The sequence below is a fragment of the Ischnura elegans genome, chromosome X, assembly GCF_921293095.1.
Source record: "Ischnura elegans chromosome X, ioIscEleg1.1, whole genome shotgun sequence".
NCBI lineage: Eukaryota > Metazoa > Arthropoda > Insecta > Odonata > Coenagrionidae > Ischnura > Ischnura elegans.
In genome coordinates this window covers 25,357,356-25,373,582 of record NC_060259.1, presented here as the reverse complement: position 1 = coordinate 25,373,582, position 16,227 = coordinate 25,357,356, and the positions used below count along the sequence as shown (strand labels likewise).

The following is a 16,227-nucleotide window of genomic DNA, read 5'->3' as shown; positions in this document are numbered from 1 at the left end:
AATTCAGTTGCTGGGTACTTCACAATTTTTTTCTGTGTAACCATTGTGAAAAATCATTATTTATACATCCATTTACCTGGTGTTTTTCCAAAAGAAATCAAATTTAATATTATTTGAAAGTGCTTAACAAAAATAAAAACAAATAATTTTTATTTAATTCTAAGTTTTAATGGTTTGATAAAATGATTTACTGCTCCATCTTGATTTTAGGTTCATAAATTTTTCGTGTCATAGCTGAACGCTTGGAATTTTCCGTGGTGTGGTTTTGTATGTACCATACCTTTAGTAGTCATACCTTTATAGGTATCCTTGGTTCTACTAGTAGTATTTGTATTTGGAATGAGAGATTAAGAGGTAGCTGAAGGTGTTGACTTTGTTGAGCTAACCTACAATCTAAGGCTTCCGACTAACTGAGAGGGGCAACACTGCCATTTTCCATGTAATATTACAGAGAATTATTATTAAGAGCAGATTTCCGCATGTAATATCAATGAAAATATGTTCTCGCATATAAATAACCGAAGTGAAGGCATTGAATGTAATTTTTCCTGGAGGTTTGGGCAATTACAGGTCACTAGCATACCTCCAATTCTTGCCTCTGCAAGTAGAGAGCTGCATATTTATTTTCGGTGTTAGATCTGTTTTTTCATTTAATTATGTGCAAAGTGGTTGCTTGACTACCTCGTTAATGGAAGATCTTCCATGTTAGCAATTGCTAACTACAACTGGAAATGAAATAGGTAAATGCTGGAGGCAAAGTTAACTTTTTTTGGTCCATTGGGTGATGAAGAAGTCTCACTTAATTCTTTCTAGTTTTGTTTCTAGATATATTGTGGTAGAATTAAGAAGTTAAAATCATCACAAATAGCCATACTTACTGCAAATATATGAATTAATTGTAATGTGCTTGTATGAATGAATTTTGTATTTCTTTTTCAGCCTATCCATCAAGTGGATGAAGCTCTTTTAGGCCGCGTCAGCATGGGTGGCTCAGAGCCTCGCCCACCCAGACCTAACAGCATTGAACTTAGGAGAAGCTACCCTGAAGAAGGAAGGGGAATGTACAGTCCTCGTCATGCCCATAGTCCTGCAGAAGTGCATTATCGGTAAGTACTGTAATAAATATTTGTACTACGTATGATGTGTAAATATTTTATGAGCAAATTGTCGTGTACTGCAAATTAACCTTCTTGATAGCACGAGGCATTTTTATTGTAAGTACTGTTTTGAAATTCTGTCTTGGTAGTGCTAAGTTCTTCATTATGTTCATGCCTAAATGCAAGTTCAGAAAGATTACAGAGTTTATATTGGCTTGTGAATATTTAAAATGCCACAGCTGATCAAGAATGATGTTGATTGTGAATTATGCATTTTTATTTCTTTTCTTAATGTTTAACAAGTGAATGTGGTTTACTTTCATCACCAAAATAAGTGAAGTGCGTGAGGGGATTGAGTGATTGAATGGTGCAAATATCCTTGTGATCCAAAGCAATGTGAGGCTGTGCACTTCCTTGTATTGCTTTATGGCAGTGCCTGTCCCCACGTACCTAATTGATCTCAAGGTCTTATTGCATCCTTGCTCTGAGAACAACTCTATTACCTTCCATACAGTCCCAAGCTTTAAAATTCCTCCTCCTTAAAAATGTTCCTCCATTTGATGAAGTATCTGGCTGGTCAATGCCATGATGATGGTATAGAGTGTTATGTTACTGTGATTTCAGTTCAGAGAGACTTCCATTCCAAATCTGATGGAACAATGTGATAATTGCCAATATATCACAAAAATTTCTCTGCACAAAAATCATTTGCCTTGGCTAGGATTTGAATCTGGATCTCTCGAATTTGTTAGTGACTCCATAAAGGACCGCCACTGGCTGGATATTCCTTGAATGATGCCATTATGTATAGGTAGAAATTATAAGGGGAAGTAGATTAGATAAAGATAATATTTTCTTGTAATTTGAGCCCCAGTGAGTATCACATCTTCTTGTCATCATGCGGATGTCTTTATGTAATTGTATTGAATTCTAAATATATGTCCGATTTCTTTTAGGGAATTTTCTTCTTTTTTGGCTTTTCAAGTGTAAAACCAATTATGCCCAGGTTTTTTTTCCACGTGTGCTGGTGAATTTTTCATTAAAATTGATGTAAAAGGGCCGAGAAACTAAAAAAATGCTGAAAATCCTTTCTTTATACTCCAGGTTTAAGTAATACTGTGGTCCAAAGCGGCAAATGAGGCAAAACTTGATATGAATGTTTTAATTATGTATTTTTAATTTTATTCGTAGTGTTTAACAACAATGAACATACATTTTTTCATTCAGATTTAGTTAGGGGCTGCTATAATTCATACATATTTGAAATATAAAATACAAGGTATATTTTTTTGGTAATTGCTATCTTTTCACTTACTAAAAGCGTAACTTTAATATTATGTAACGAAGTGAATATATAAATTTGAACAGAAAGAATGATTACATTAGAGTAAAAATAACTTTCAATATAACAACCATATATCTTATGGGTCCAAATGGTCTTTTTATGGCTCGTATGTAGGGAAACATAAAATTTATCTTTGGCATACTCATTTGAGTAGTGTATCACTAGAGGCATTTAACCATTAAAATAAAATCCATTAAAGGTATATATTTTGTGATTACTGATTTGACCTTTCCTTTGGGCTACAGCCTTGCTGCAGTGGAAAGCCTTGAGTGTTCCGATGACCTGATATTATTAATTAATCGAAGTTACCCTTCACCATAGTTACAATTTCGGCCACAAAGTTATGGAACAGGGGTCTTTTTCTTCATTATCGCTGAAAAAACATTATGGTTGCAAGAATAATTTGATTCAAGAGCCTAATTTAAAGCAAAACAGGATTTGCCTTGAATCAAGTTTTGTTTTCATGAAAATACTTGCTAATAAGATGAAAGCTTTCAAACTCAAGGTACTCTGATTTGGATGTAGAGAGTAAGAACTAGGGATGTGCGAATAGTATCCGCGAATACTCGAATACCTTGAATACTAGAAAGTATTCGATATTCGAGATCTCGAATAGTTATGCCAAAGGTGCCATTTCGAATACTTTGAATTTCGCGTCATACACTGTCGCTCGCACGTCGTTGGTAGCTGACTCGGAAAAATGAGGAGAACTCTAGTCGTTTAGTGCATGCAGCGCCGTTTTAGGCAAGCTGACGAACTACATCAAATTCGCGGGTTAGAGCGGTGAAAAGAGTTCGATGTGGGGAACCGAAATTGATCGGGTGAAAAAAATCCGAAAATCCCAGGTGTCCCCCATCAGGAGAACCTCAGTGCCGTGGGATAGTGACATTGGCGCATTTCCCACGATCTGCTATTCCCTCCAATCAGCATTCACCCCACCCAATCTGACGATTTCCTCTTCTCCGAAATCAAACATAAGGTCCCAGCTCGTGCATCGTATTACGAAAACCTTAGCTTCGAAAAAATATGAAATTACCGGAAAATAATAGAATCGCGTTTCACCCTTCCTTCTTTCTCCCTCACTGACCATTTTCCCGCATCCATCTTTTGATAAAAACAAGACGAGGCGTTTGCCATGTGTCCTTTGTGGCTAATAACGACAGGCACTTATTTTGAATCTTCCTCAGGCGATGAAACCACCATTGTGAGAAACTCAGTGCCGTGGGATAGTGACATTGGTGCATTTCCCACGATCCTCCATCCCCCTCAATTCAGCGTTCGCCCCACCCCCTCCGACGATTTCCTCTTCTCCAAAATAAAAAAAAAGGTCCTGGCTCGCGCAGGGATCGTATTACGAAGACCTCAGCTTCGAAAAAAATATCAAGTTACACGAGAACAATAAAACGCCCCCCCCTCTACTCACCCACTGGCCTTTTTCTGCTTACCTGCTTCGAAGTTCCCCATTTTTGGAGGTCGACTGCTGCATGAGTCATCTACTAGCCCAAAAGTTGTCTAACAATGACTTTCGGCAATTGATATTACACTTTTATTGGATTGAAATATTAGTAATATGCGCGTAATTTAAGAAAGAATAAGACCAAACACGACATATTTCTGACTTTATTTAAGCATTTTACGCAGGAAAATAAATGCCGGAAAGACGAAGAAATACGACGGAGGCTTGGCATTTTGGCGTAATGCTCAAATAGGGTGCTCTCCTATTATTTTTTTATTGCCTAAATCGAAATATTAATACTCCTGGAGTACGTATATCACGCTTTTAGACTATTAAATGACGAGATCTATTTTTCGCGATTAAATGAAAAGTGAACATTTTTAAGCGCGCGAAAACGCGACGGGTAAGTATGAATGCCGGGAAAAACTCCGCGTGACGTCTTTCTGCTTCCCGCTACCGCGAGTGAGGTGACCTTTGGGCGAGGCTCTGAGCGCTAATACGACGCAGGATGCTAGCAGGTAGCCGAGTACCATGCTAGCTGGTAGCCCTTGGCTAAAATAAGGATTATTAATACCTTGTACGATGTAAAACTCCTATCCTCTCGTGTCGAAACTTGGTCCCTGTGATGTCATGTGGAGTGGCATCGCATGGGTGCCAATCTGGCCTTTTTCATGTGAGGATAAAATTGGCCATTGCCATTGGTCAAAACTGGTATTTCTAGAACCAAATAATTTGTATATTATGAATACACCAATGGTGGGTAACAAATCACAATCAATGCCTTTCGTTTTCTTTAATGAAGGAAACTACCCTATTGTTTACATAAAATTAAAATATTCCATTAATCAGCCAAATTCCTGTTTGAATCCTTTAAAGGCAATTACAATTATTCGCCAAAATCTTGGGTTTCCTGCTGGATAGGCGACCTAGTCAAACATTTTCACATTCATCGTTTAGTATTCGAGGTATTCGAAATTCGAGATATTCGAATATTCGAGCAATGATTTGATATTCGAATTCGATATTCGAATTCGAGAAATCTACTATTCGACCCATCCCTAGTAAGAACCCAAGCAATTCTAGCTTAAGTTCATTATGATATAGACCAGGGGTCTCCAATTTACTAGGCCACGATGGCCACATTCCAAGTTCCGAATCGCCCTGCAGGCCGGATTGCAAATTTGCCAATGACTGAGGTGTTCGATACCAACGTCTGCTGAAGAATCCGGTGGTGTATTTCTTATTTACGAACAGTTGAAGGCGACTTTGATGTGCAGTACAGCGCTGCAATGCTCCTAGTGGCATCTCACAGAGTTAAATGAGTGAGAATCGCCCGCTACTTGAAATGAGTGTGTGGGCGGGATGAAAGCCCTTCGCAGGCCGGATCCGGCCCGCGGGCCATATTTTGGAGACCCCTGGTACAGACTACTGATAAGTCCTTATGGGGAAGCTTTGCCTAAAGATTGCAAATTTTTATGTTACAAGATATTCTCTCAGGTGGAGTATCCCAGCTGAAGTGACATTCTGGATTATTTTCCCTGAGTTAGCATGTTTGTAAGTGACCAGCCACCCCTCTCATCACATTGCACTAGAGTCCTGGGAAACCTGTTTTCCACTCATTTCTGAAAAGCTCTGCCTGGCAACTTTCTTTGTATTCATGGTATCATCTCCTATTCCCTCTTCCCTCACTCTGCTTTTGAATCACTAGTTGTGGGAGGGAGAATGCACTGCTCGTGAGGCGAGTATTTCTGAAAATGCATCATGATTTTCTCCTGGGTCTCCCCGTGCTCATGGAGGAAGTGGAAACTCTGCCTGATTTTGCATCAATGGCTTCTACGTCTCTACTTATCTCTACACCTAACAGAAGGATTAGAGGGTGAATTGCAGGAGGGCAAGTGCTCTTTCCTGAACATTTTAGTCCCAGTAAAGGTTCCACAACCTCACACCTGTGGCAAAGATGGATACATTTTGCCGTAAGGTCAATGCACTGTGCTCCATTTTCCAAAGATGTTAGGAAAATTAATATGTTGACGGAAGAGATTGCCTCTTCTGGTTCACATATGCTAAACATGAACATGTCTACCATCCAAAAAATGCTTGCCCAAAAAAGATATTATTTGTTGGTTTTATTGATTCCCAAAAATATTTTTAATGATTTTTCCAATTATCTTTGCTTTGGTTACAGGTCGAATTACCCTCAAGGTTATGATGAAGCACTCTACCATGCACAGTATAACCAAGGACAGCAGCAAATATTGAGTGGTGGTGGTTCATCTGGGAATGTTGGGGATATGTCTATGGGTGGTGCATATGGTGGTGGTTCACCAGCACCTTCCGGCACACAGACTCCAAATCGCTCATCCGCTGCTCGTGCTTCTTCGCAGAGACCATCTCAGCCCCCTCCTGCTCCACCAAGCAACAACTCAAGCAATAGGTAAGAATGCAAATACGGTCATATTGATGCTATACGTAGACATAATAGATTTTAAGTATTTGACACACAAAAAAATGGCGTCAAAATGATTTAAAAATCCTCCAAGCTGACTCGAATAGCCATGAAGTGAAACTGAAATGCCTAATAGTGTATTGCTTAAGAAACTTTTTATCATATCTGTTGCAACCATTCCACTCAATGTTCCAACAATATTTAGAAAGTTCCATATCGGTCAATATTCAAGATATTTTGGAACCATTGGCCATTATCATGAAATAAAACAAGCATCATGTGTTTGTCATGGTGGCAGTTTCATAATTTAGGTTCAAATGTTATCTTTACCATATAGAGATTTTTTACTAAATCCAACTGCAGGGAAACTGATTTTTCAGCTATTTGGTGTGTAAGCAACATCTGGTGTTTGCATTTTAATAATTACAAATGTGAATCTCAAAATATTAGTTCAGAAATATTTAACCCCCTGTAATGCACAGCCCATGCACATTTTGATGCTAACCTCTCATTTAAAGTCCTCCCTACCCATATTGGAGATGCATTTCTTTAATTGAGTGTTTAGATGAAGGGATGAGAGAGAATTATTGTATTAGTAGAGTTTGTTTTCTTATTGGGTTTTGTGAAAGAATAATTGACTCTGAATTCAGTTCTGGCATTAAGATTGTATGTCCCTCTGTTGCTCTAAACACCAATTCATCATCATTAAATAATTCCAATTTTCACCCATTCATTTTAAAATGGTTCCTCTGGAACATAATAATATGATAAAGTGAGGGTCCACTTCATTGCCTCTCTTTCACGGGGGATGTGCTAGGTTAATGAATTTGTTGTGATGCAATTTTTCTCCCCAGCACACCCACGATTTCATCAGCCACTGGAACACCGACGCGGGGCAGGAGTATGAGTGCAGGCCGAGAGACACTTCCCCCTCCCCCACCTCCACCCACTGAGTCCACTCCGAATGCATTCTCGGGAGCCAACGGGCCCACTCCACCTCACCTCATGGGCCGCGGAATGATGGGCAACGGTAGCCGTTCCGGCAGTCCCTTGACTACAGGAGCGGCAGATAACCATTCCACCCCAACACACTGTGTGGCCAATGCTGTCTCACCGCCATCTGGTGGTGGGGCCATGCAGACGCCCACGCACCATGGCATGGTGGCCGGCATGGAGGATGGCACAGATGGTGGCGACCTGCCCCCTCCGCCCCCAACGCCCCAGAGGCAGGCCCCACCTCCCCCACCCCCTCCTCCCCCCACAGACCCCAACCGCTCCCTCCCCCTGCCACCCCCCTCTCCGCCACCGCCCCCGCCCAACGTACAGCCCGATGGCAGGCCCACATCTCCTGGCGATCCTCCGCCCCCTCCGCCTCCTCCTCCCCCTCCACCTGTGTCCCTTCCCAATGGGCCAATCACAGCCGTTGTTCCTCCAGTTTCTCCACCTCTGGTGAATGGTGATGTCGGCAAGGTGCAAGTTAAGCAGGTCAGTCGATTATGTGCTTATGAACATGGGGTAGTGATAAATATTCCTTGGAATGTGACTATCGGACGATTTTTGAGAACTTGTCACTCAAGTGACTGTTTTTCAATCAGCATTTTGGTGTTCACAATGTGTGATTGGCAGTTGTATTTCTAATTACAGTAGAAGCCTGGTTTTATTAGTGCACATAATCCCTTGGAAATTACTCGCAAAACCGAGCGCTCATTGTATCCGAAGGTGTTGAAGAAACTGACCAAAGTCCCATAATCGTTTGTGTTTACAGTTTTTCTTTTGTTTCTGCGGTATTTAACGAAGTAAAACAGCGTAAGAGTCATTATGAGGCACAACCTAGTTGAGTATCAACATTGTGAAATGTGTGAGTGTGAAATTTTGAATCATACAGAATTTTGGAGAGTACGAAGAAAAGATATTGAAGATTCACTATGATTGGTCGCTAAGAAGAGGATTTCTACTATCAGCACAGTAATTCTGCTTTTACAAATTTTTTTACAGTTGATTACTCGGCATTGCTGAGTCCTCGTTAGCTATCCTAAGGTTGATTGTTATTTTATCATCTTGGTAGTAATTGTGATTTTCCTACGTGGCAATAGCTGATGATGTCTTGATTGAACTACATTCCAAAGTATATACAAAATATCAAAATATGCATCACCGAATGGCATGCAACGGCAGGTAACATTACTCTAGCTTTCTATGAGTCCGAAGTCAATGTAAGGGTGCTGATCTAACTTCGACAATTATGTGCTTTCAATTTCTATATCTCATACTGGAAAAGATGGAGGGGGTTTCACTACAATATGAGTTCCCACACTTAAGATGTAGCCTGTTATATTATTATAGCAATGAAGCCAGGGATAGAGGATTGGGGGGGAGGAACTAAATCTCTCTCCCACTGTCATCTTCCTCCCATTCCCCTCCCACTGAGAACTGGGCATAACAAAAGAAGAACGTAAAATGGGAGCGTGCGGAGCGTACTCAAGGCCGTAAATCACGTTAATGCTTGGACGTACCTGGCTTTAGGTGTTGTAGATCTGACACGCATCTTGTATTTTTAGTTTAATAAACAGATAATACAAAGCATAATAGTTAATGCTTGCTCAGCAGTGCATTGCCCGCGAGAAATATCGTTAAACCGAGCGTATGCTGTGGAAGGAACTTTTTGACCCCATTAAATCCAATTTATTTTGCATGTAAAACATAGGCCATTTGGCATACAAAGACTATCACTAGCTAAAACGTGATTCTCATGAAATGCCATACTCGTAAAACTGGGCTTCCACTGTAGGTGTGGCATTTGGCGTGGAAGCGAAATGGTCAGAGTTGTTTTCAATAGATTTTAGAATTTAGAGAATTGTGTTTTTACAGAATATTGACATAAATCATTCAAATTTATGGGAAATAGAAAATAAGTGTAAGCATACAGTCTGGCTGCCGAGAGTTGTCCGTTGACAGCTAGAAAGGGTAGGAGGCAAGGTTGCCAGGTAAGAAAGGGAAACGCCCACACCACATGTAAACAAAAGGGTTCCGTGAAGAAAGCAACCAGAAGGGAGGACGAGCGTGAAGAATCCAAAGGAAGAATCCTTTGTTTTGGCGATTCGCAGTAAGGGCTTGTTTTGGTGGTTCAGGCTTGTTTCACAATGTTTCAGTGCTTTATGCATATGTGACAACGTTGTATGACAACGTTGTACGGCAGGGTGTGAGGTGCATTTGGGGGACAGGGATTGGTTGCAAACCATGTTGGCGCAGAGTTCTCCACCCCTCCTTTTCAAGTGCCATCGGACAACTCTCGCCGGCTGGACTGTAGGTAGACTAGATGAATTGCAGTTTCATTTGTATTTCATAGCACTTATAATTTCATTTTATAGCATCTATTTTTTTGGTTATTTTCACAATATATAAGTAGATGATGCCTAAATACGGTAAAATATAGTTATATAAAAATACTTAATTGTTCATAAAATTACAAGGTAGAGAATTTATGAAATAAGGAATTAGATATATTATATAATTACATATGAAATCAGTTGCCTGAATATAATGAAACATGGTGAGCATCAACAAAGAACATGTTTCAACACTTTCTTTCTTCAACTGGTTGAGTCCGTTGGTCAAAAAAAATAGTACTGGCTGAAAAATCTGTCTGCATCCTCCCTGTTTACTGGTGTCCAGATTGTGTGGAGTTCAGCATTTCCAAGTTCAGTTTTTTCTTGGCTGATGGCATAGCTACCAGTGTTCTCTCTTAATCTCTCAAGTAGCTGCTAATAAAAATACATGTAACCATCTACGATGCAGTCAGTGTGTACGTCTTGAAAAGGTTGTAGATTTACATTTAAGGCTAAGGCCTCTTGTTCGTCATGGTTAATATTATCAAAAACCTTAGTCTATGCTATCGGCTTAGGTTTCTTAAGCCTAAAGTCTAAAGTGTAGGCCTAGCGCAAAGGCCTACTAAGCCGATTTTCTTAGATCAAATAATAATAGATATGTACATTACTTTAGCTTCCAATTTCTTCGAAAGGTTATCCCTCAATGTCATATGGTCTAATTTGTGCACTGAAGTTTTTTCCTTGATGCACATTGACAGTGTGTCGTGAATGAAATCACTTATCTCTATTTTTGCCTTGGCATTTTCGTTTGCGTCGAATAAAGTGGTTTGCTCCTTGTTGCTTGGCTGCAGATCTTGAGCTACAAATACTTTCTTAGCCTAATGTGAACTAGTTAAAATATGCTTGTCCGAGGTATCTTTTTTTATCCGTGTTATATGAGGTTTCATATCTCACATTTGAGAATATTGGACTCACATCAAACTTGTCTAATTTGTAAGCCTCTGCAAGTTACTAAATTTCTATTTTAACTCAAAGCATTTGTGTGGAATAATGTGTCAAGATCAGGTGAGCGTAAATAATTGTGTGTAAAATTAAAGCAATGAGGTAGTTACACCAAGATAGACGCTATTTGTAAATCATAAGACAGCAAGCTCCACCTTGTGTAAATGCTAGCAATACAAGTCAGGAGGTCAGAAGGTGGAGGGAAAAGGGTGGGGTATTCTCCGATTGATGAGTTTTAAGTTAGAGGTGGGCGCCGATGACATTGCCAGTGGCAGCAATTGGAGAAGCTCCCACTGTTCTCTTTGTTCCTCTTCCAACCACTTGGTGGCTGTGTATGCAACGAAACGTTACTGCTATACTTTTATTTCTTATTTAGTTTGCAATAGGTTGTGTCAACAAAAAATATTTAGAATACATGTATGCTATCAATCTTAAGTTTCACAATAGCTGTAGTAGGATAAATTCAGGCTTAAATGCCTCCATCTCATATTCCTGTCCTTGGTATGGATGATGAAGCATGCTATATAAAGGCATACAGGAAACAATGCAAGTATTTCTTGTCCAGCATGCTTGAATGCTATTTTTATATGCATTTAGAGGAAATGTGTGAAGATCAGTTGAGACTTATTTCATAAAAATGTGTACACCAAACTATTGTTGAAGCTGTTGTTGTCTGGATCTGGTTTTAAGTTGTAATTTCTTAATACTGTTGAAGTAATATTGCACCTTAGTTACCTAGGCATCATCTTCCTCTTTAAAGCCTGTAAAATATTCAGAGAAAGTGTTTTAAATAATCACTCTTGTTGCTGCTAATGTAATTAAACTGTGGGAGACAGATGGTGCAGCCTTTTATGCTATACCATTGTCAAATATCGCTATTATTTGCACTTATTTTGTCCTCAAACACTTTCAGATTATCTCCACTTCACCGCCAAAGATTTCTCCTCCAAAGAATACAGAGATCACAAACAACCCAAGCTCAGGTCGAACCAAAGGAGGCAACCCAGCTCCTGCGCCATTGGATCCCAGGAGTGATTTACTCAAAGCAATTAGAGATGGTAATATTCTTGCATATTTAATATTAAAGATTTTCTAGTGAATAGTATGTGATTGATTTGCTGCTTTTTTATTTTTTTTTCATAATTGAGAGCTGGAATTTGATTATCATATCTTAATTATAGACGTGAAGGTCATGAATGTAGCAGTGTGAAGCTAATATTAGCTCTCAAGGGCATAATGCATTTTGCATTTTCTCACCTATTTGTGTAGTTATGCTGCAATATTTTTATTTTAATTTATGATGAAGAGTTGAGGATGTCCTTCATTTTTAAGAGAGCTATAATAATAAGTACAATGATATATATATGTGTGTAAAATGGTGCAACTTTTGTCAATGAATAGCCAAAAAATATAGTAATTCATGTGAAAAGAATTTAGTGTGTTTTTACCACAGGTCAATAGTTAAAATCATGTCATTGCTTATATGTTGCATTTTATTTTGGTTTAGGTATCAAGCTGAGGAAAGTGGAGAAAATTGAGCAGAAGGAAGTGGAGAGAGTGAATGCATTGCATGATGTGGCCTCCATCTTGGCTCGCCGTGTTGCTGTTGAATTCTCCGACTCAGATTCTGCATCTGAGAGTGAGTGCGACAGCGAAGGGTGGGAAGATGAGGCGTCTGCGTGATATTCGGCCGAGGCCCGAGGGGACGAAGGCGGGGGCCACAGTCGTCGTAGGAGCAGCGGAGGCATTGGAGGGTCTCCTGCTGGGCGCACCAAGAGCTCTTCTGGGCGACCAAGCCGCAGCCGGCGGCAGGGGTGGGAGCACCACGTGGGTGGGGACGAACTTGAGCACTTGGATGATATGGAGGGCGATGCTCACAGTGATGAGACATATTTAAGAGAATCAGCAGCCCTCCTGAGTCAGGCGTTGGAGTGCCACTTGGCTGAGGAAGGGGATGGTTCGTTTGCTCGCGAGTAATCACCATGGTGATGAGTTAGGTGAGGAGAATCTGCAGTTTGCCAAAGTATTAAAAGTGATGCTACTGTCAAACCTTTGGTTTGGGTAGCCGTCATGTTGCACAGTGTGTAAATTCATTCTGCCGAGAATGAGTGTGGGTCCCTTTTGTGTATGTATGCCAGGTAATGAATCATGTGAAAGATTATGCTCTGTTGGATATAACCTTTCAATGAAATAGTTGGCTGTGGAATTTGAAATTGATTGACTGTGGAAATGTGGCTTTTGAGTTTCATACTCACGTGAAGTTGAGGTGATGAAAAGTTTCAGTGTAGGCTTAAATTTTTAAATGTGTCTTTTGGAATTTCAAAATCACAAGTTGATAAATATTTTTAAAGACCTATTACTTCAGCATCTTTGTATCTTTTTAGATGCAAGATGGTGTATTAGCTCAAAAAAGTGAAGCAAGAGGTTATGCATATTTAACCAGTTTCTGCAGTAGTGTAAATGCATTGCAGATGGGTTTATTTAAAATATACCATGTAAGATGTTACTTTTACCTGTAGCCTTATGCCAATTCCATTGATTGCTTGCCTAATTAATACCATCATGTTAAGGATTTAACTTTTCCGAAAGTACCTGTTTGATTTTTCTTGTTCCACATCGAAAGTGTATATCTAGTGAAATTCGGAATGAGCACAGCACGCACAGAGTAGCTATGAAGTGGTGCTCACCTCCAGTTGCCAAAAAGACATGAGACCTATGGGGTTATGTAGGTGTAGAAAAAAATAAATAATTATGAAGCATGTTTAACACAGCTTGTGGTGCTTCAGAGTTAATGATGATTGTTATGCCCCATCCATGTAGATAATTATGTACAGCAGAGTTTTGTATTTATGATTTATCAAAATATTGAGGAGCAAAATATGCGGAGCTTGAAAGCACAATTTTTTTCTTCGTGGTGGGCTGGCTTTTTAAATGCCCAATGAATTTATTAAGAAGTGGTTGTACACAAGCTATCTAATTTCCATATAATTTATATCCGTAATATGTGCATAGGTATATATATTTATATGTATGTATGTATATATTCATATGTATTTATGTAAATATATACATATTCATACCTATAAAAATACACCCTTTTTGGACTGGAGTAGAAGATGGTACAGTACATAAGGGGTACAAAGTTAAGTATGCTTAGAGGAAGAAAAGTACCAATACATAGCTCTCACCCTTATATTGAATCTTATCCAATTCAATGCTGGGAACCGACTGCCTATAAAAGTGTCATGATATACAAGTCTCATATGGTGTGTCTTACATGTGCTGTGCTGTCTTCACCAATGGTCAATTATGGTGTGAAATTTTTCAGCCAAGAGGTTGAGGGGATTCATCTACTTTTATATAGATGTGCATTCAGGATCAAAAACAATGGTATACATACCATGTGTGCAGAAACCGAAGTATTTCAGTATATTTGTGAGCATCTTAAGTATGGCCGGTGAGATGTTCATGAATGAATTTGCAGGTAATATAGTGATTACATATTTATGGTCCTGCATGTATATGTATGTATACCAACTAAGCTAAAGAATGTGTGAGGCCTTGCGCCGTCTGCTAAGAAAGTATGGCGTGGGTTGTGAAATATTTAGATTAACTTAATTCTGTAAATAGTCATGATGCATGCTAACTTCTGCAGTGACACAGGTGGAAAAGTGGAAATGAAATGAAAGTCAAGCACTTTTTCCAGAATATTTTAGGCTGGGTGATTGCCATTCATCTCTAAATTAGGTAATAGACATGACATTAGTAAGACAGTAAGGTTGGAATTCCATTGTAAAAGCCATTGGTAAGCATTGTTTGTAATATATGATGAGTAATTCCTGTATAAACGTCGTTGGAATGATGGAATAACTGCTATTTTGATGTTCATTTTATTTTTCATTTTGTACAAATGTATTTGCTAACCTGCTTGGTGTACATCATGGTGCAAATGTTGACACAGAAAAGAGTAACCAAACTTCCGATGTACAGAATCTGGGAAACTTGTTATATTCATTCACAAAGTTATATTAATATATGCCTTTTTCTTGTGTATGTTAGACTTTCGTTCCTTGTACCCAGTCCTTACATGTTCCTGTTTTTTCATCACTTTTCCAATAAGGTCCTTAGGGAGTTGCATTTTGAATTTAGAAGATTTTCTCTAATATTAGGGAGAAAATTATTCCTGGGAGAACATTGAAATTGATATCCAGGCTCAATGGTGAACATTACAATACAAAAGTATTCTCATGAAACCCTAGTAGGTAGTTATTTTTCTTGAAAATTTTTGCACTAGTTAGCCAAAAGGTAATATTGAAATTCAATTTAATCCATGCAGATTATATTAATCATGGTATCTACGGCAAATAGCCTGTTATAATTTGCTGTTAGGCTGTTAAGTTTGGTTGAAATTAAGGGGTGCCAGTATCCACATTGTACAGGACACTAGTTTCTTAATTCATTGCTCATTTGAATGAACTATCATGTAAAAGGTGTATGGTTATTATGGAGGCGGTATATGATATCTTGCACTTGCGATATTTTTTTTGGCATGAAAATGTCTCAAACTTGCTATGCCGTAAAAATTCTGTGGAATCTAATTCCTCCTCTTTGGTAAGTTGTTATTATTTACATTTATAATATGCGTTATGATAAATTTATTATATATGTTTTCTTTGTCATTTTAAGTCACCAGTATTTCATTGGATAGCATTTCTGTGTTTTTTTCTCAGATGTAATGCATCAAGTTTCTGAGATGTTTTAGTTTGGACACTTGAATGTGTACACTTCCTAAGAACAAAAGGTTTGCAGTTCTGTGATGGTCCGTCATTGCTATTTCATGTTCTAAGGAAATCTGGTGTCCTGTAATTGATGTGCAATGAATAAAAATGCATTTTGAAAATTCGAAAGTATGCGAGAAAGTAGAGCAGTGGTGGCCATTTTGTATTCCCGTTAATCTGACTTCAACATCTTATCGCAATCAACTCATAGCTGATATTTAAAACTATGTATATCATTCGTATCAAATTTGCCATTGGATTATATCCAGGTACTAAAAGATATCACAGGTACAAGTATCAATTTTGTAATTGGATGTCATCTATGTTTATGGTATCTATGTATCATGATAAAAGTAACCTGCCTTATGTTGATAATTCAAATATTTCATCTCTTTTTTATTTACCATCAAATTTTGCAATGAAGAGGCAATTCAATAGATGTGAAGTTCGGAATCAAATGACAGCTAGGTTAGTATTTGGTGAATTAAGATTTCAGTGCTTGCTCTGCAACTGTTATAAAAGAATTGATGCGAGGGCAATTTATTTACTGTCTAGTTCGTGTCTGGTAAGGCTGTCACACATTGGCTGTTTGGTGCTTACTTGCCTTACTTATCTATGCACACTTAATTTTATCAATGCATAACCAGTTTCTTTGTAATCCTAATAGAGCTCAGCAAGCTTGAGTCTTAATTCTCACTGAAGTTCCTTTCTTTCCTATGAAATTTCTGGTGCAGGATGAGCAAGGATTTAGAAATGGGTTTATAGATATATCTTACC

At 38.7% G+C, this 16,227-nt stretch overlaps 1 protein-coding gene across 5 annotated transcripts in view; it reads left to right on the top strand.

Moving 5' to 3' along the window:
• LOC124170479 (wiskott-Aldrich syndrome protein family member 3) overlaps nucleotides 1-14,725 on the top strand; it is a 108,335-nt gene extending 93,610 nt beyond the window's left edge. For all 5 annotated transcript variants that reach the window (XM_046549206.1, XM_046549201.1, XM_046549204.1 and 2 more), the window contains 5 exons: nucleotides 940-1,106; nucleotides 6,084-6,332; nucleotides 7,199-7,829; nucleotides 11,586-11,730; nucleotides 12,180-14,725. In XM_046549206.1, the coding sequence (XP_046405162.1) occupies nucleotides 940-1,106; nucleotides 6,084-6,332; nucleotides 7,199-7,829; nucleotides 11,586-11,730; nucleotides 12,180-12,355 (1,368 nt within the window). In that variant the 3' untranslated portion in view covers nucleotides 12,356-14,725. The remainder of the gene's footprint in view (nucleotides 1-939; nucleotides 1,107-6,083; nucleotides 6,333-7,198; nucleotides 7,830-11,585; nucleotides 11,731-12,179) is intronic.
• The last annotated feature ends 1,502 nt before the right edge of the window (nucleotides 14,726-16,227 follow it).